The sequence below is a fragment of the Canis lupus genome, chromosome 5, assembly GCF_011100685.1.
Source record: "Canis lupus familiaris isolate Mischka breed German Shepherd chromosome 5, alternate assembly UU_Cfam_GSD_1.0, whole genome shotgun sequence".
NCBI lineage: Eukaryota > Metazoa > Chordata > Mammalia > Carnivora > Canidae > Canis > Canis lupus.
The window spans coordinates 39,895,828-39,916,236 of NC_049226.1; the positions used below are offsets into that span (position 1 = coordinate 39,895,828).

Sequence of the window (20,409 nt, forward strand, 5' to 3'; positions counted from 1 at the left end):
CTTGGGATAATGAAAAAGTTCTGGAAACAGTGGTGATGGTTATACAATATTGTGAATGTACTTAATGCCACTTATTGAATACTTAAAAATGACTAAAATGGTAAATCTTATGTTATATATCTTTTTTCACAATAAAAAATATTAAAAATTTAGATTTGCACTGAATAAAAATCTTTCAGTTATTAGTTATCAGTGTAAAAAATGTTTTTAACGATTTTTTAATTTAAAGATTTATTTATTTATTTATTCATGATAGACATAGAGAGAGGTGGAGAGAGAGAGAGAAAGAGAGAGAGGAGGGAGAAGCAGGCTCCATGCCGGGAGCCCGACGCGGGACTCGATCCCGGACTCCAGGATCGCACCCTGGGCCAAAGGCAGGCGCTAAACCGCTGAGCCACCCAGGGATCGTCCGTCTGTCTGTCTGTCTGTCTATCTATCTATCTATCTATCTATCATCTATTCATGAGACACACACACACACAGAGAGAGAGAGAGAGAGAGAGAGAGAGAGAGAGAGGCAGAGACACAGGCAGAGGGAGTAGCAGGCTCCATGCCGGGAGCCAGATGTGGGACTCAATCCCGGGTCTCCAAGATCAGGCCCTGGGCTGAAGGCAGGCGCTAAACCGCTGAGCCACCCAGGCTGCCCAAAAGTATGTTTTTTTTTTAAAGGTTTATTTACTTTAGAGAGAGAGAGGGCACGAGGGGGAGGGGCAGAGGGAGATAGGAAATCCCAAGCGGACTCTGCTGAACTTGGGTTCTGGCATAGGGCCCGATTTCATGACTCTGAGATCATGACCTGAGCCAAAACCAAGAGTTGGACTCTTAACTGACTGTACCACTGACTGCCCCAGAAATTATGTCTTTAAAATAGGTAAAATAAATAAATAAATAAATAAATAAATAAATAAATAAATAAATAAAATAGGTGGAGGGGCACTTGGCTGGCTTAGTTTGTAGAACATCCAACTCTTGATTTTGGGATTGAGTTCAAGCCCCATGTTTAATGGGGATTATATAAAAATAAAATCTTAAGGGTTGTCTGGGCGGCTCAGTGGTTGAGCGTTTGCTTTTGGCTCAGGGCGTGATCTCCGCGTCCTAGGATTGAGTCACTCCCTCTGCCTGTGTCTCTGCCTCTCTCTCTCTGTGTCTCTCATGAATAAATAAATAAAATATTTTTAAAAAAATAAAATAAAATCTTAAAAATAAACTGGTAAATCAAGTTTTTAAAAGATCATTTGAGAAAAATACTGAGCATGTTATCTATGCAGCCAAGATCAAGAAATACTGCCATATGCTATTATCAACCAATATACTCATAAGTACTCTTTTTTTTTTTTTATGGATGTACAGTTGATATACAATGTTAGTTTCAGGTACAATAAGTACTGTATGTTTTTATTCTTCCTAAAAGGAATGCATTAAAATGACTTTTACTAAGGGAAATACTTTTTGTTAATGTCTCTGATCTGTGACTTACAGATAGGTCATTGTTAATAAGGCCAAACATATGGGAAACTTTTTCTGAACATTCAGGCATATTTGTATCAGATGGGATGACATCTATGTACTGCATGAGAACAGTGTCTAATTCATTGCAGTGAGCAGTTGTAACAAGCATTTCTAATACTAAGCTCTTCAAAATGCATTGTTTTGTTGGTTATTCCCATTTTATACCTCTATCAGATGAGTTTTACTGCATTTTCTTTCTTTTTTACACTTGTAGTCTTTCCTTTTTGTTAATGGCAATCTTTGTCACTGTGGGGCGTCTCTTTGATCTCTGACATAATCTTCTTCCCTGATGTTTATGAGCATTTCTTTTATGATTTCTCATAGTTTAAGCAAGTCCTTTTAGACTTAAAATTCTAATTTATTAAGTAAATAAAAGCTCTGAAAACTGTGTAGCATTCTTTAATTGGGTAACATACCAGCAAGACAAACATTTTTATAGATACTTATACACTGTTAGGTTCAAAATAGAAATTGTATAAAAAGTTACCTGGCATATAAATTCTGAACTTAATTATAAAAAAGAAAGTAAGTAAATATATATTTAGAAATAGGCAAAATACTCAAAACCAGCTAACCTATCAGTTCACCCGTCAGAATCAACTTTTATGAATAAGCATTGTTTTCAGTTTTCAGCGTTTAGTCCTTCGATGCCTAAATGTTCTTTGGTTGACTTGATCATATGGAAATCCTATCAACCTAAGCCTCAGGGAAAGTGCCTATTTTATTTATATATATGTGTGTATTTATATATAGAAATATGAAATTTTTATTTATTTTTATAAATTAGGACTGGAAATATATGTAAACCTTTGAGTTATTTTCTGAAGTTTCTGTATCCTTTAAAGAAACAGAACTCATCTTTTTCTTTATTTTCTTTTTAAAATTATTATTTCTGGGTGGCTCAGTGGTTGAGCATCTGCCTTTGGCTCAGGCTGTGATCCCAGGGTTTTGGGAACAAGTTCTGCATTGGGCTCCGTGCAGAGAGCCTGCTTCTCCCTCTGCTTATGTCTCTGCTTCTCTATGTCTCTTATGAATAAATAAAATCTTCATGAAAAATTTTTTAAAATTATTTTTTGTTTTTTATTGAGATGTAATTGATAAATACCATCAGTTTCAGGTATACACAAAATTCATGTTTTAAAATAGTGCTAATTTATTCCATTCTCAACAGGGTGGAGTTAATATTTAGATCATACTTTTTCAGAAATCCCAAATTTATTTGGGTATTGGTTCAGGAAGAAAAAAGTTAAATGAGACATTTTGGAGGCTGGATCAAAATTAGCTCAATGGGGAAAATGCTGAAGAATTCTTCATGGTTAAAAAGCAATATTAAAAATATCTTGTAAGTTCTGTTTTAGGAAATAAGGTGAATCAGATGTCTGCAGAGACCTTCTTAGCCTAGGATACCCGAACATATGAAATATAAGGCAAACATGTTTTAGAATGTATGGCTGAATTAGCAGGAAAGTAAGGGCTATCTTTGGAGGTCTTAAGCAATACGTAAGCATAAATCCAGACAGGTAGAGGGTACCTGAAGCCAGGGCACCTATGCCTGGTGTCCTAAAGTCAGGGGAGGAGGAAATATAGGTTGGATACAAGTAAGGAGATCTCTACACGAAGACAGGATCTTCAGAAGGCAGTATCTACAGCAGGGGAAGTAGAAGAAAACCCACTCTAAACAGAGATGGTGGGGCTACATCTCTGTCTCAAGTTCCAGAGGGAAGGAAAATAAGAAAAATGTCACCCCTAAGAATTCTTAAGCACCTGCTTGCCTTCACTTGGTGTGGCACACTGTTTTCCGAAAATAGTGACAGTAGTATTTCTAGTCCCACATGCACTTATAGAACCTTGCTGTTCTCTATCAACAGGTGGAGTCTATTTCTCTCCTTAAATCTAGATGTGACTTGGGACTGACCTGACAAACAGAATGCAGTGAAATTGATACTGCCTGATTTCCAAGGCTAGACCATAAAAGGCAATGTGGCTACCCCTAGTGCAGGCTCCCTCTCAGAATCCTTGCCCAGGAACCAAGCCACCAGGTTGTGAAGGAGCCCACGCTCCACAGATTTATCAAATGTGGATATTCTGGCCAACATTGCTAATTCAGGTAATTCTAGTCCCCAGCCTTTGCATCTGCCAGCTGAGGTACTAAGTGTTGTGGGGCAGAGACTACCATGTTCTTTGAAATCATGAGAGATAAGGAATCATTATTGCTTTAAGCCACAAAGTTTTGAGATAATTTGTTACACAGTATTACACAGCTAATGCACTTGTATTTGGGTATTGAACTTATACTAGTTTTGTGGCCTGAAAAATCTTAATCTAAAATTCTGGTTTAGAGTAATCTAAAGTGATCACTCTAAACCAGGCTGAAGCAAATATAAATCATCAAAATCTTATAAACATGGTTCCAAGAAGCATGTGCTTACGATTAAAAAAACCCAAACCCGCAATATACAGTCAGAAACAAGTCACTCAGAATGACTTACTCAAAGAGCAGAATTAGACACGTAGATTACAAAAACTAGACTTACTAGAAGCAGAAATAGGTATTTAATATATTTAAAGAAATAAAAGAGTATCAAACTATGAGCATGTAACAAGACTATACTATTTGCAAAGAGAGCCTCTGGGTATGAGGAACACATTAGAGGACAAAATTACTAATTGTCTCAATATACACGTAAGACCGTTATAAGACTATTTAATAGACATTAAAGCAGGCCAAAGTAAATGAACAGACTATAAAATCAGAGATGGGAAGACTATATTGAAAATATATCAACTTTCAAAGAAAAATGTCAACGCTCCCTATATCGATCAAAAGTCAGTGAAAGTCCAATAAAAAAATGCCAGAAAAGTTTTTTCTTGAACACGACCAAACTTATCCTAAAATGTATTTGGGAGAAAAAAAGGTCAAAAACAGCAAATACACCCTGAAGAACCAAAAAACAGAGGGCTCATCATACCAGCTAATACTGTTTAAAAGCTACAATAGTTAAGGGGTGCCTGGCTGGGGGGCCTGAGTGGCTCAGTTGGTTAAATGTCTGCCTTCAGCTCAGGTCATGATCTCAGGGTCCTGGGATCGAGCCCTGGATTGGGCTTCCTGCTCAGCAAGGAATCTGCTTCTCCCTCTCCCTCTGCCCCCCCCCCCGTCTCTCTCAAATAAATAAAATCTCTCTTTTTTTAAAGGGATGCTTGGCTGGCTCAGGCTGTGGAACATGTGACTCTTGATCTCAGGGTTGTGAGTTTGAGCACCATGGATGTAGAGATTACTTAAAAATAAAATCTTAAAAAGACCAAACAAAACAAAACAAAAAAACCCAATCAAACCAAACCTATAGTGATTAAGACACTGTGTTGGCACAGGGATGTCAAACTAAGAGAATGGCATATGGATCACAGATACAGAGAAATCTCGCATATGAGAGGTGGAATGCAGTCTCAGGATAAAGAAGGGGCTGCATTGGTTTTCCCAATGCCAGTATCCCCCTATAAACTATTCTCCACATTGCCACCAGAATGAGCTTTCTAAAACACAGAACTGGTTGTGTTAATTCTCCACCAAATGTATTCAATAACATTCTATTATCTAGTATAGCTTTCTCCCATGTGTACATTAACAGGTATTTCAGTGGTTATATAAATTGGAGAAACGTTGGATGAAACAAAGTTAAATAGGTTATTTTACAAGACTCCTCAAAGATGTCGATATTCTAATAAGGGCTGTGAACCTCTAAATGGAGGATAGCACATCTGGCTAATGTCCCCCAAATTTAATTTAATAGCAGCTTAATGAACTAGCGCGTCTTAGAACATATAGTGGGAATCAAAATAGTTATTTCCTCAACTGACATAACCTACTAGGCAATGCGAGAGGCAGAATGGGTGTAATGGTTTAGAACAGGGAAGAGCCACAGGGCCCAGGAGTCTCTACATTCTAGCTAGTCACTTTAGTCCAGTTATTTAATCTTGTGATTCAGTTTCCATATTTGTAAAATAGGAATAACAAATTACACACACATACAAAGTTTTATATATTTAGTAATGACTATCATGGGATTGCTGATAGGATCAAATGAGGAACTAATAGCAAAATAGTGTATTTCTTTCCCCACCCCTTAAAACTGACAATGTAGTTATAATGAATTACTCATTTAAGTCCAAGACTTACTGATGCTTGTACTACAGCCTAGGACAAATGTATCTCATTTCCTTTTTTTTTTTTGGTATCTCATTTCCTATATACCAAGTTCTGTTTTTTAAAAGATGAGTTTGAAAGAAAACCTCTTTGGAGAAGTTTCTTTAATCTAAAACTCTGAGATGAGAATTCATGCTTTACTCCATATTATGTCCATAGTATCTTCTCTATTATGCCATATAGCTTTCACTATGTCACAAGTCATTAGCTTCCTGTTTTTCATGTTAAAATAAATTGGAAGTGTGGCTAATGTTTAATCTGTACCTTTTTTGAATGAGTTGGGGATTTAAAAATTAATAAAAAAAATAAAAGTAATTTAAAAATTACAAGAGTGCCTGGGTGGCTTGGCCAGTTAAGTGTCCAACTCTTGATTTCAGCTCAGGTCATGATTTCAGGGTCCTGAGATGGAGCCCTGCCATAGGCTCCATGCTGGGCATGGTGCCTGCTTAAGATTCTCTCTCTCCCTCTCCCTGTCCCTCCATCCTCTCTAATAAATAAATAAATCTTTCTAAAAAAGTTACAAGAGAGAACAATTTACATGGCAAGTTTGATTCAGAGGAAATGCAAGACAAAGATACTGTGTGTTTAATATATACTAAGGGCATGTTTTACATTTTTTCATTTGAAAAATTTTAACCTCTGGTTTCAACCTGCTGAAAAATAAGGAGAAATTTACTGAAGAAGCCACCGCACCTAAAGTACTTGGTATATAAAATCCAGGTTTTTCTCCTGATCTTGAAACAAATTTGTTATAATTTGACTCCCACAGTTGTAATATAAAACATAAATATCATTAAAAGGAAACAATGAGGGGTACCTAAGTGGCTCAGTTGGTTAAGTGTCTGCCTTAGGCTCAGGTCATGATCCCGGGGTCCTGGGATTGCCTGCGACAAGTCCCTGCTCAGTAGGGAGTCTGCTTCTCCTGCCCCTCGCTCTACTCATTCTCTCTTTTTCTCTCTCAAATAAATAAATAAAATCTTTTAAAAAGCAAATGAGGCTATTACCTGTATCTATTTACAATTAATCTCCTTTCAAGCACAGACTGAGAAGAAAAGTGCTTAGATCTACATTCTCAATAGATATGAAAAATGGGTTAACTTCACTGGCAACAAGATTTTGAGGGGGAAAAGTATTATACCATGAAGTAATATATATAAAAATATTAGTCAGTGCTAGACAGGGTGCTATATTAAGGCAGATACTCTTACTACCTGTCAGTGAGAATATAAATTATGTTTTGGGGAATTTGATATGCATGCAAAGCCTTAAAAATAGCCAAATTGGGACCCCTGGGTGGCTCAGTGGTTGAGCGTCTGCCTGTGGCTCAGGTCATGATCCCGGGGTCTTGGGATGAGTTTGCTTTTCTCTCTGCCTGTGTCTCTGCCTCTCTCTGTGTCTCTCATGAATAAATAAATAAAATCTTAAAAAAATAATAAAACTAAGCTTTTTAGAGCAGTTATAGGTTCGCAGCAAAATTGAGGGGAAGGTATAGATTTCACATATACCTCTCGCCCCTACACCAATGCATAGCCTTTCTCATTATCAACATCCCTGATGAGAGTGGTATATTACAATGGATGAATCCTCACTGACACATCATAATCACCAAAGTCCATACTTTACATTAGGGTTCATTCTTGGTGGTGTACAGTCTGTGGGTTTGGACAAATGTACAATGATGCATATCCCTTATTATAATATCAGAGAGTATTTTCACTGCCGAAGAATCCTCTGTGTTCCTTCAAAACTGTGTACCCTTCTTTCCTCCCAACCTGTGGCGACCACTGATCATTTTACTGTCTATATAGTTTTGTCTTTTCCAGAATGTCATATGGTTGGAATCACATAGGATGTAGCCTTTTCAGACTTGCTTCTTCCGCTTCATGACACACACTTCAAGTTCTTCCATGTTTTTTCATGGTTTGATGGTTCATTTCTTTTTGGCGTTGAATAATATTCTATCATCTGGATGTGCCAACTTATTTATCTATTTACCAACTGAAGGATGTTTTGGTTGCTTTCAGACTTTGGTGATTATGAGTAAAGCTGTTATAAACATCTGTGGAGGGGCGCCTCAGTGGTTGAGCGTCTGCCTTTGGCTTAGGTCATGATCCTGGGGTCCTGGGATTGAGCCCCCCCACCTCCTGCAGGGAGCCTGCTTCTCCCTCTGCCTGTCTTTCATGAATAAATAAATAAAAATCTTAAAAAAAAAAACCCTAAAACATCTGTGGACAGGTTTTTGTGGGGTTTTCAACTCCTTTGGGTAAATAAGTACCAGGGAGGGGGATTGCTAGACAGTTTGGTAAGGGCATGTTTAGTTATTTAAGATTTTATTTATTTGAGAGAGCAAAAGCACACACATGAGCAGGGGAAGGGACAGAAAAAGAGGCAGACTCCATTCCAAGCAGGGAGTCAGACGTGGGCCTCAATCCTGGGACTCTGGGATCAAGACCTGAGCCAAAGGCAGACACTTAACTGACTGAGCCAACCAGGCGCCCCAAGCATGTTTACTTTTTATAAGAAATTGCCAAACTAACAGGCTCCCAAAGTGGCTGAAGCATTTTGCATTTCCACCATCAATGAATAAGAGTTCTTATTGCTCTACATCCTCACCAGCATTTGGTGGTCGTCAATGCTATGGATTTTCGCCATTCTGATAGTGCGCAGTCCACATAAATTTTTAATAAATATTAGGTAGGGGCGCCTGGGTGGCTCAGTTGATTAAGTGTCTGCCTTGCTGGGGTCATGATCCTGGGTCCTGGGATGGAGCCTTCTCTAGGGCTCTCTGCTGAGTCAGCAGTCTACTTCTCTCTCTCTCTCTCTCTCTCTCTCTCTCTCCCTCTCTCCCTCTCTCCCCATCTCTCCCAAATTGTACTCTCTCTCAAATCTAAAAATAAATCTTTAAAAAAATAATAAAAACCAAATATCTGGCAAAATGAGCGTAAACTCATGTTCTGTGAAAAAATATAAAATTGTATAAAATGGGATTTCTGTAAAAAGAAAAATCAGTGTAGAAAAAGAACTGTAATGACACACAACCAAATGGGAGAAGAGGTCATGGGAGTTTGTTAAAAATAGCTTTATTGAGGTATAATTTTACATACTATAAAAATTCACCCACTGTCTATGTACAGTTCAATTACATTTATACAGCTGTGCAATGATCACCATAATCCCGTATCGTGGTCAGTTTCTGTTTTCTCAGTCCACCTTTTCTGTAAGATAAAGGAGGACTTTACTCTCTGAAAGGCCTCTGGACTGAAAGTCGGTGGAATGGAACTCTAAAATGACCTATAAAATTATCTTCTCCTCTAACGATCTGACTCTCTCTTCAATTTGACAGATGCATCTTCCTAGCACCAAAGGGATGTTGAAAAGCAGCAGGAAGGTCCTGCGCTACCTTTCGTGGTAAAATATTAAGGGTTGAGCAGGCATGATACAGCCTGGATGGTGTGGCGTCCCAGAGGAAGATCCCTGTTCTTGGTCCTCTGGCGTCTAAAAAAGCTCCACAGAATAATGAGTAGAGTGGCAGATCCCCAGCGGAAGTGGAAGTATTAAATGCAAAAACGTGAGCCAGTTGTCTTGTGCGCCTCAATCCTGCTGGCAGGGAAGAGCATCAAGCGGGCACATCCCCAGACCCACCCGGGAAGCTGGCCGCCACCGGCCCACAGGCGGGGGGGTCTCTTCCGTGAAGAGACCTTCGCTGTATTCACTTAGCTCCCCCTCGGGGAGAAGCCGACTAAGTTAGGTGAGCACCTACACACCCCTCGAAGCCCCAGCTCCCCGCGCCCCGCCTACAGCCTCCTACCTGCAGAGAAGCAGAGCAAGGACAGCCGATGCCCCAGGCGGGCCAAGCCCAGCACCGTGGGAGCAAAGAACATGGCTTCATCGTCCGGGTGCGCGATCACCAGCAAGGTCCTGCTGCCATCCCCCAGGACGCCAGCCTGCTCCTGACTCTTCGTTCTTTCCCGGGAGTCCCAAACCCGGAGGAAACCCCACGCCAGGAGCGCCGCCGCAGCCAAACACAGGAGGCCCGCGGCTTCCATCCTCGCCTCCGAGGCACTGCGCCTGCGCAGGAGGAAGGCTGCCGCACATCCAAGCTCCGGCGGGAAAACTGCACTCGCGGAAATTACGTTCCGAGGTTGAGTCCGTTTTGCCCACCAGAAGCTTCCGACGTTGGGTTCCTGTTGTGGTTCCACAAGGACACCTCCCAACCCTCCTTTATCTCGTTCTCTCTACTTTAAGCAGCACCGACGATGTCTTTTTTTTTTTTTTTTTTTGCTTTCTCGATTTCTGAGACGAACCCTTTGGCCGTCAGCTTTTACCCTTGTCCTTACAATGGGTTAAAACAAAACACGGGTTAAAACAAAACAAAATAAAACAGCGAATGAAAAATACCCGCCCTCCCTATGTGTTGAATTCCCTCCTCTCTTTAATTCACCGTTGTGTAACTCATTTATGAACACCCGAGACTTTCTCATCAGGACATGGCCAGCCCCTTCTTGTCCGGATGAACCGACTCTTGTTTTTCCTTCTTGATTCTGGCACGTGGGGTGGCGGCTCTTCTGAAGGAAAAGCACGCGGTGCCGAGGATTTCTCTAGAAAGGAAGGCTGGGGGGCAAGAGAGAGAGAGAGAGAGACTCTTCACAGGCTCCTCCGACGGGTGACTTTAGACTAGGGAGCGACCTCATGGGCGAATCCGCACCGCTCGATAGGTCAGCCAGATCCCGCTGCGAGCTTCAGCCGCAGCCCTGGAAACTGTCGTGGGGAGGTGGCCGTGCACCCCGCGGGCTCGCAGCGCCGGGGGCCCTGACTTCCCGGTCCCCGCAGCCCGGGCCCGAGGAGGCGGCCGCCGCCGAGGAGGTGGGGCGGGGGGCTCGGGTCCCTGCCTTTCCCACGCTCCGGGCGAGGCCCCGAGCGCGCGGGAGCCGGCGGGCGGCGCGGCCGGAGTGCGCGATGGCAGCGCGCTGGGTGCGGCCGGGCACGGCGCGGCCCCGGCCCGTCTCCGCTCGAGGGGACCGCCGCCGTCAGGCCCAAGGGACCGCCGAGGGGACGAAGCGCGGGGCGCCCCAGGAAGCGCGGCCGAGGTAGGAGCGGCGCTCGGCCAGGGGAGGGAGTCGGTCTCCCAGCCCTCCGGAAGGAGGCGGAGCCGGCGCCGGAGCCGCCTCAGCGGCGGCCGCCGGAGCCGCGGGGGAGGGAGAGGGGTTGAGTCAAGATGGCGGCCAAGGTGGCGAAGCAGCAGCGGCGGCGGCGGCGGCGGCTGGAGTGAGCTCCCGGCTCGCCGCGCCGAGCGAGGTCCCGGGGTAGGGACGCGCGCCGGGGCCGCGTCCTGCTCCTCAGGCCCGGGGGCGCGCCGGCTCCCACGCTCCGCCAGCTCCTGGTGAGTAGGCCCCGGCGCCCGCAAGCCCCGGCCTCCGGGCCCCCGCTCGCTCCGGGGCTTCCGAGGGCTCCGCGGGGCGCCGGCCGCGGGGAACGGCTCCTCGGCCAGGCGAGGGGCGTCGCGGGCCCGGTGGGTGGGGACCCGCCGCAGCCGCCCGGCCTCTGGCCCTCGGCCGCCCGGGGGCGAGTCGGGCGCGGCGGGGGAGCTGGGGTTGGGCGAGTGGAAGAGGCTTATGGAGTTTGGAGGAAGAATGGGCTGCGGCCGGTCGGCTGTCCTGTGAGGAGGGGGCGTGCGGGCCGCCCGGGGAGCCCAGGTGGGGCCGGCGCAGGTGGCGGGCCTCGGCCGGCTCCGAGGCGGAGCGGGGGGCCGTCTGGGGAGCGTGCGCGGGCTTCAGGGAGGGTGACAGCGATGGACAAGTGCGTGAAGAGCAAACTAGTTCACCTTCCAGCCGCACCACTTCGGGGTGTAATGGCGAAGGGTGGGCAGAGTGCTGGAGAAGGCAAGAGATCGGAGCCCTGGACCTTCTGCCTTTTATTATTGCCGGGTTACTGTGCGAAGTCGGTGAATTCTCTCTCTCTCTCTCTCTAAGAAGAAGAGGGGCTTGAGAAACTGGAATTGAGAAGCCGGTGTGCATGGAGAGGAGACTGAATTCTTCGATTTAACTGGGTTAGGTAGTCGTTATTGAAGGTGCGGATGGGAAGGCGTGATATTTGCGAAAAGTGGTTGCTCAGGAAGCGTCAGTTTTCTTTTACTGATGTTGGTTGCGTGGTCAGGAGTGCCACTTCAACGGAGTTCACCTTGGAGAGCAGTGGTAGAGGTAATTCTAATCTTTGGGATTAGTATATTCACCTGCCTCAGATTTGCTTTCCTAATGATATCCTAATTAATACTGGAATTTGCGTTCCTTGTGCGTATCCTGGTGAGGCAGTGATGAGAGGCGGAACGCTGAGCCCCAGAGCAACAGGCCCGGGATTTTAAAATGCCTACAAATACTCATTCATTCGTTCAACGTTATCTTGATCGATAGCTGCTGCTGATAGGTCACATGTGTTTGTCCCTTGCATAACTGAAGAGCCGTTGCCATTGTTTAATTTTTAATAGTTAAAGAAATATCTTAATGTACCCTTTCATAAAGATACGTATTGGATGAGCCAAGTGGCCTGGGCTCGGGAGCAGATACAGAAATTTTAGAATCTTATTTAGAAGTGGGCAAAGATTATGGAAGAAATAAACAGAAGTTGTTGGAGGAAGATATAGTGGTTGTATTCGCTCATTCTGTTAAATCCGGTGGAAGCTTATTTATTTATTTTAATATTTATAGTACACAGTTGCCTTGCCTTGCTTTAAGCACACCTGTCCACCGAAATCAAGGTTAACACACGTGTATATATAAATAATATACTTACATACATACATAAGGATGGGACTACTTGCAATACCAAAATACTCTTTCCTTTTACAAAAGGCTTGCCATATGTTGAACTGCTGCCTCAGAAAATACAATACAAAGAGTCCCGATTCTTCCTTTTACTATGTGACATTTTGGAGCAGGATCAACCTTTCTGTGCCTTCGTTTCCTCATCTGTGATAGTAGGAAAACATCCACTCTTCTAGGGTTGGCTGCTGTGAGCCTAAAAGAGTTAATAGTTATGAAATTGCTTTAAACAGATTGAAAAGGTTATGTTTCTGTGAGGTAGTAACAACTTCCTTTGCGCTCCTGAAGTGCTTATCTGCACATCTCCCATGGCATTCACACTTTCTACCTTGTATTTAGATATTTACCTACCAGTTTTATCTCCTTTTGAGGTCAGGATAGGCCCTTCTTAGATTTTATCTTTACATATAAGGCACTGTAGGATTTTATTTTCTGTGTAGGGTATTGACACTGCAGATGTTTGTTGAATGAAAAAACATTGTATTCTAATTAGAAAAATGTATTCACATTACAACTTAACTGCATAGATCTCTTATCTGTTATGGCATATCTGTATAGCTGTAATTCCCTCCACGGCCTTTCAGGAAGATATATTTTTGACTGAGTGTCTTGTTGGATTTAATTAGACAGTAAAACTTAAGTATTCGTTGTACCCACATAATTTTTTAAAATAAAATGCTTGAAAATAACTTAAGTTTCTTTGAATTTAATTGAATAAAAGCCAGTTCCAAAACTAGGAAAATGTAGTTAAGTTTTTATAAGCTTTTTTTTTTTTTTTTTAATTTGGGAAGTGGGTAGATTTTCTTGCCATTACTGCAGTAGGAAGCAAAGGCTTTTGAATAGTCCAGAGACTCCTGTAAGTAAATGTCAGGCTATTTGTTACTCAGTTTTTTTTTGTTTGTTTGTTTGTTTGTTTTTATTATTCAGTTTGAATGGTATTTTGTGATCTGTCTTAAATGCAATTTCAAATTCATATTGATAACCTGGGAACCAGAGAGGTCTAGCATGGTTAGTTACTCCTTTTCTTCTCTTCAGATGTTGCATTTTACTGGAATACATTGCAAAGAAGTAATAAAGCTTGACCAGAATTTATTTTCTGTGGGCTTATTTGTTGATTAGAGATTCATATGTGGTTCATTCACTTGTTTACCTGGTGTTGTGTGCCTTTTATGTTCAGGGTACATTACTAAAGGCTGTAAAGGTATAAGGTTGAGCAGATGAATTATGTGCACAAATAAGTCAGTCTCTAGCCTGATATTTTGTCCTTTTCAGGTTTGAGGATGCAAAAAGGACATTTAGATTGATGGTTAGGGAAACATTTTATTTCTTCTGTCAGGACTTCTTAGGAGTATTGAAAAGCTATGAAAAGCTTCTGTCATGTAGCAATAACTGTATGTAGGGCATCTGTTTTTTATTTCGTATTCTTGTGGTGGTTGTTTTCCTTGAACATTTTTACTGTTCTTCTACCATTTTTTCTACCCTAGAAGCTTCTGTGGTCAGAATATTACTTGGATAGTCTTCAGATACAACATACTTTTTTTTTTTTTTTTTTTGGTTCTCTTTGCATTTGAGAATGAGACCATACAAAGCCATGTTAATGTGTTAATGTTCCTGTGGAGTTCTTCAGTTTGATTCCTTTATGTGCTCTGCTGCTTTTACTTAAAAGTGATCTCAAAAACAAAACAAAACAAAACAAAAACCAAAAAAAAAACAAAAACAAAAAACTAAACTTAATTGGTTAAAATAAAATGCTAATAATTTATAGAATTATAGGATGTAGAGTCATAGATCATCTAGTCTTGTTTTACTCCTGAATGGACTGAGGGTCACAGATGTGAAGCGATTTGCCTAAATTGTTGCAGTTGGGCAGTGGTGGAATCCAGTCTTCTGATATCCAGTGCAGGACTCGTTCCATTACACCATCTCATCCATGGGATGATTCAGTGTGATGATTGACAATTAGAACAAAAGTCAGCGTGGATGGGGAATGAGAGTTTACTTATTCAGCTTAGATATTGAATTTACCTTAACTTTAAATTTCTTCAATGAAAATATAGTTTTAAAAAGTTAGTATTGATCTACATGATCACTGGGAATTATTTGCTTACTTTTAAAAAATATTTTATTTAGTTATTTGACAGAGATAGTGCAAGCAGGGGGAGCAGCAGGGAGAGGGAGAATGGAGCTCCATCCCAGGACCCTGTGATCATGACCTGAGCTGAAAGCAGATGCTTAACCGACTGAGCCACCCAGGCACCCTGGTTCCTTCATTCTTAATGTATCATGATTATCTTCTTAAACAAAAATGTCTTTGAGGTTGTCTGGACCTAGCGATATTTCATGGAATTGAAGTATTACAATAGTAGAAATTGTATTAAGTTGATGGTTAGGAACCTCTGAGATCCAAACAGGTTATTTTATAATTTAGCTATTGCTTACTTCATTTACTTTCAACCTTCTGGATTTTTTTTTTTAAGTATATGAGAGACTTCATTTGTTAGAAGATTAGATAAATAGCATGAATATGAACTGTATTAATGCTGTGTTGAAAAGCACACATGTATTAGTTTTCTATATGTACTTATGCCATAAAATTTATTTATTTTTTATTTTTTAAGACTTTATTTATTTATTTATTCATTCGTGAGAGACAGAGAGAGACAGAGACACAGGCAGAGGGAGGAGAAGCAGGTTCCATGCAAGAAACCCAATGTGGGACTCGATCCTGGGAATCCAGGATCAGGTCCTGAGCCAAAGGCTGATGCTCAACCACTGAGCCACCCAGGCATACCCATAAAATTTATTTTAAAGAAAGAAGCGTATCGTTCTTTTCACCTGATATCCTTACATGAGTACTGAGTGTGTCATATTTATTCCATTTGGGCTGTTAGATAATATGCCTATTTAGCTTAATGTGCCTTACTCTTCTGAAATCTACATCTAAACCCTATTTTTTGAGGGTTTAGTCACATACTACTTTAGCTAGAAAGTCTTCCTCCTATTCCCTCTTCTCCAGAGATACATATTTCTCACTTTGGGAGTCCTTAATGATTTTCTTATGCCTCTTATAATACCACATTTATTTATTTATATACATATCTATTTAATCTCCGCTAGACCATAAGCCCGTTGTGGGCATGTCTGTATCTCATGTCTGCTCATATTCCTAGAATAACACTGCACCCAGGAAAGTGTGTAATAGAAACTTGTCAAATGCATAAAAAACCTAGCTGCTAGAATTACTTGGTGCCCATGTTGGAAAAAGCTGGTTGATACACCCTTTGGAAACTTGATGAATAGTTCATGTTAATTTCAAAACAGAAATTTACCATTGTCAGTGAGACACTGATAATTTGTCAGTTATTAAAGCATTTAAGAAAATATTTTTGTCAGCCTAATGAGATTTTGGGGGAATGAGAAAGTAAAGATGGAATTGGTTTATCTGACTGTATTTCCAGATAATGTTAGAACAAGAATATATATATTCAACCCTACTCTGTGGGACTTGTGACCTTGGGCACATTACACATTACAGGGGATTTTGGAGTAGTTTCAGTGGCAGGAAAAAATTGTGAATTAGGAATATGAGGTAGTTTGTTTATAGGATTATTGAAGAATACCTTTGAAGGGTTAGTTCCCTTTGAAAGAATAATACTGATTAGTTTTACATCAGAAATTAAATCTTTAGTCAAGAGCAAAGGAAAAGTCAGGATGACCAAATTACTTTAATTCCCTCCCCCCCTTCCCCTCCTCCCAGTGTCACCTGAGGAATAACACTTGGGTTGGGTATTTTGGTTTGGTTTGGTTTGGTTTGGTTATATATAATAAACTGATATCAAACCAGAATAAGTTTAGGGTACATTTTTCTAGGAAAATTTGACACTTCGTTTTGTTTTGAGGGTCACCTTTCTGGTTACAGTTCACCTCTCCCCCCCCCCCCCATACTTGTATTTAACTGACAGATTCCTCTCTGACATTTTTGTCGTCATAGTTTAGAGTCAGAGTAATCTGTTTTAGGCAGTCCATTTCCTCTGGCAATAGAGTATAGATTTTAATAACTTGGAATATTTGTTTTAAATTGTAATCATCGTGTCTTTGAGCTCCTGTTCAAAGAAGTTTAACTTTGTATTACTTTTGATTAGGTTCTTTTAATTCAGTTTTGAATTACAATAACTTTTATGTATTTGGAATTAACCCAAAACTTGTGCTTTCTAGGAGTTACAGCCTAAAGTATACACAGTGTAAATATACCAGATGTAGGGAGTATATAGTCCATTAACTCTATGTGTGTGGGTGTGTATGTGTTGGGGGGAAAAGGGAGGGAGACAGGGGAGGAGGGAACTGAACAGAGCAGGAGGAGAAGGTGAAAAGAATTTTGTATATTCACACAAAACCATTTTACTGAGTGAAGGAGGATGTGTTATTTTAGAATCTTTGTCTATCATCTATTATAAGTAATATGTGTTTTACAGAAGTACAATATAGTAGTATATAAAGAAATTGAAAGTACCACTTCCTAGATATAATCTTCTAAGTGTTTGTTGCATATTCAGATCTTTTTTGGTGTGTGTAATTTCCTGTATTATAGGATTGTAACATATTGTTCTTTTATGTACAACTCTTCTATGTTGGTGTATTTAGAGCTACTTCTTTTTTTTTTAATTTTTATTTATTTATGATAGTCTCACAGAGAGAGAGAGAGAGAGAGAGAGAGAGAGAGAGGCAGAGACACAGGCAGAGGGAGAAGCAGGCTCCATACACCGGGAGCCCGACGTGGGATTCGATCCCGGGTCTCCAGGATCGCGCCCTGGGCCAAAGGCAGGCGCCAAACCGCTGCGCCACCCAGGGATCCCTAGAGCTACTTCTATCACTAATGGCCACATAGTATTTTGTTTATGAAAATACCATGATTTAAATAATTTACAGCTACTAGTGATTTTTGTTGTTTTGTTTTTTCAGAAATACAAAGCTGAGGTGAATTATTTATTTGTATTTATTTTGTATACTTGTGCAAGCAGCTTTGTAGGATAGATTCCAGAAGTGGAGTTGCTATTATCTGAATAGTGTACGTTTGGAAAGATATTGATAACAAGTGTATCAGTATGCCCCAAACCCTGGCCAGTACTGGATGTTAGAAATGAAAACATTTGACAATAAAAAGTAGGGGGGTAAGTGATTCTAATTAGCCTTTATGGAATTTTTTTATGAGGGGAGTTGTATTTCTTTTATGAATTGCTGCTTTTGGCATTTTTTTTATGGAGTTCTTGGTTTTTTTCAGATCTGAAGAGCTCTTTATATATTAAGGTATTCACTGTTTTCACACCTGTACACTCCCCATCCCCCACGCACAGCTGTTCTTTTGTGTGTGTGGTTGTTGTTGTTGTTGTTTTTAAATTTTTATTTATTTATTCGTGAGAGAGAGAAGAGGGAGAGGCCGAGACACAGGCAGAGGGAGAAGCAGGCTCCATGCAGGGAGCCCAATGTGGGTGTGTGTGTTTTAAAAAGATTTTATTTATTTGACAAAGAGCGCAAGCGGGGTGAATTATAGGCAGAGAGAAAGAGAGATGCATGGGGGAGGGGCAGAGAGAAGGAGAGAGAATCTTAAGCAGGCTTAGTGCTCAGCAAACGGAAGCTCAGTCTCACAACCTGGAGGCAATGACCTGAGCCAAAATCAAGAGTTGGACACTTACAGGAGTGAGGTACTCCTCTTTTGTGTTACTATGCAGTCAGATATATTCATCCCTGCTCTGTGGGTCTTGTGACCTTGGGCACATTACCTAACCTCTCTAAGCTTTAGTTTCCTTATTTTTAGATTGGAGATAATGTAAAATAACATGTAGTGCAGTGGCTGACACGTAGTAAGTAAATAATAAATGTTAGCTGTTTTCATTAGTAGTCTATATGTGGCTTCTGGGTTTCATGCTCTACTTAGAAAAGACGTCCTTACTCTAAAATTTAAAATATTCACTCATCTATTAAACTGAAATAAAGTGAGGAATATTACTGTATAGCATGCTATTACTTGTTTTAAGAGGAAGAGGAATATTGACATATTTACTTGTATGCTATAGGATATTTCTGAAATGAAATCCAAGGAACTGGTAACTTTGGCTGTTGTAAGAACTGAGTGATTGAGGTGTACTTAAATGAGAGGAAGACTTTTGACCATATACCTCTTTTTATTTTTAAGACAAAGAAGTACCCAGATTCTAATTGAATACTTTATTTTTTAAAAAAGATTTTATTTGGGACCCCTGAGTGGCTTAGCAGTTGAACGTCTGTCTGCCTTTGGCTCAGGGTGTGATCCCGGAGTCCTGGGATCGAGTCCCACATCAGGCTTCCTGCATGGAGCCTGTTTCTCCCTCTGCTTATGTCTCTACTTCTCTGTCTCTCTCATGAATAAATAAATAAAATCTTTAAAAAATAATAGAAAGATTTTATTTGAGAGAGAGAATAAGCAGGGGAGAGGCAGAGGGAGACAGAAAAGCAGACTCTGCTGAGCATGGAGCCTGCTGCAGGACCTGATCCCAGAACCCTGGGACCATGACCTGAGCCAAAGGCAGATGCCCAACTGACTGAGCCAGGCGACCAAATACTTATTTATTTTCTTTCTTTCTTTTTTTCTTTTCTTTTCTTTCCTATTTTTTCACGTCTAAATTTTTTTGATCCATCTGGAATTTATTTCTGGTATGGGGAGTGAAGTAGAGATATATTTTGGGGAAATATATATGTACATATTTTCTCCCCCAGATAGCCAGTTTTGTGAGCACCACTTAGTGAATAATTCATCTTTTGCCCCACTGATTAGATTTGCAACTTTTGTCACTTACTAATTATGTTTGGAACTGATTCTAATTTACTATGTTTTTGATCTCATATCCTTTAAATTGCTGTTGTTTTATAATTTCACTATTTTTAAAAAAGATTTACTTATTTCAGTGAGTGTGTATACATACATGCACATGGGCATGCATAGACACACATGGGGGGGAGGGGGGGGCAATGGTGAGCAGAAGAAGAGGAAGAGAGAACTCCCAAGCAGAGCTGAATGTGCAGACTGATGGGGGGCTTGATTTCACCATGATCTGTGCTGAAACCAAGAGTTGGATGCTTAACCAACTGTGCCACCCAGGAACCCGTGTTTTATAATTTTAAAGCTGATAGAGTTAGTTACCTGTTAACTACTCTTTTTTTTTCAGACTTTGACAATTCTGGTCCATGTATTCTCCTAGCTGAATTGTAGCATTATTCTGTGAAGCTCAGTAAGACATCTTGCTGAGATTTTTATGGGGAATGCTGAATATTGATTGGAAATACTGAATTTATAGGTTAATTTTGGAAGATTGACTTTAAGTACTTCCTCTCTTTTTGTTCAGATAGACGTTTTTATGTTCTTCAGTACTTCAAACTTTCCAAATAAGTTCTATCCATTTCTTCTTTTGTTCAAGAAATACAGTAGGGAATCAGTTTATATTCTAGTGGGGGAAGACAGTATAATGAAATAAAATCCATTTCAGGTTATGATTAATTTACAAAGGAACAGAAAGGTTTATGTGGTTAAGAGTAACTGATGGGAACCCACCTAGGGTGGTTGGACAAGGCATTTCTGAGATGACATTTGCACTGAAACGGTAAAAGTTACACGAGGAGTCAGCCCCTTAAATGAGCCAGGAAGAGCATTCCAGGCGGAGAGTAAAGAAGGACAAAGGCCTGAGGCAAGGCAGGTCTTGGCGCAGGATGAAGGGACTGGAAGGAAGCTCATGTTGCTGGGGCCTACTGAGCAATCAGAAGAGGAAGCAGGCCAGATCAGGTGGGGCCTTGTGGGCCAGAGTGAGTCGTTGGGATTTTATTTGAAGTCCATGGTAGCCCCCAGGGTGTCTTAAC

At 41.1% G+C, this 20,409-nt stretch overlaps 2 protein-coding genes and 1 long non-coding RNA gene across 18 annotated transcripts in view; 2 read left to right on the plus strand and 1 right to left on the minus strand.

The window, feature by feature from the left end:
* The window catches only part of LOC111095905, a 36,513-nt gene extending 26,406 nt beyond the window's left edge, over positions 1 to 10,107 (plus strand). For both annotated transcript variants that reach the window (XR_005359579.1, XR_005359580.1), the window contains exon 4: positions 9,054 to 10,107. This is a non-coding gene — a long non-coding RNA (uncharacterized LOC111095905). The remainder of the gene's footprint in view (positions 1 to 9,053) is intronic.
* Positions 1 to 10,538, minus strand: part of PIGL (phosphatidylinositol glycan anchor biosynthesis class L) — an 85,597-nt gene extending 75,059 nt beyond the window's left edge. The window contains exons 1-2 of one of the 3 annotated variants that reach the window (XM_038537017.1): positions 10,416 to 10,509; positions 9,519 to 10,321 (exon numbers count right to left, since the gene is read on the minus strand). In XM_038537017.1, coding sequence (XP_038392945.1) covers positions 9,519 to 9,756 — 238 coding nt within the window. In that variant the 5' untranslated portion in view covers positions 9,757 to 10,321; positions 10,416 to 10,509. Of the gene's footprint in view, positions 1 to 9,518 lie in introns of all 3 variants that reach the window. The other 2 variants (XM_038537018.1, XM_038537016.1) reach the window with 2 other exon arrangements.
* Positions 10,539 to 10,924: 386 nt separating this feature from the next.
* NCOR1 (nuclear receptor corepressor 1) overlaps positions 10,925 to 20,409 on the plus strand; it is a 148,847-nt gene continuing 139,362 nt past the window's right edge. For all 13 annotated transcript variants that reach the window (XM_038537000.1, XM_038537008.1, XM_038537003.1 and 10 more), the window contains exon 1: positions 10,925 to 11,090. The gene's annotated coding sequence lies outside the window, so the exon portion shown is untranslated. The remainder of the gene's footprint in view (positions 11,091 to 20,409) is intronic.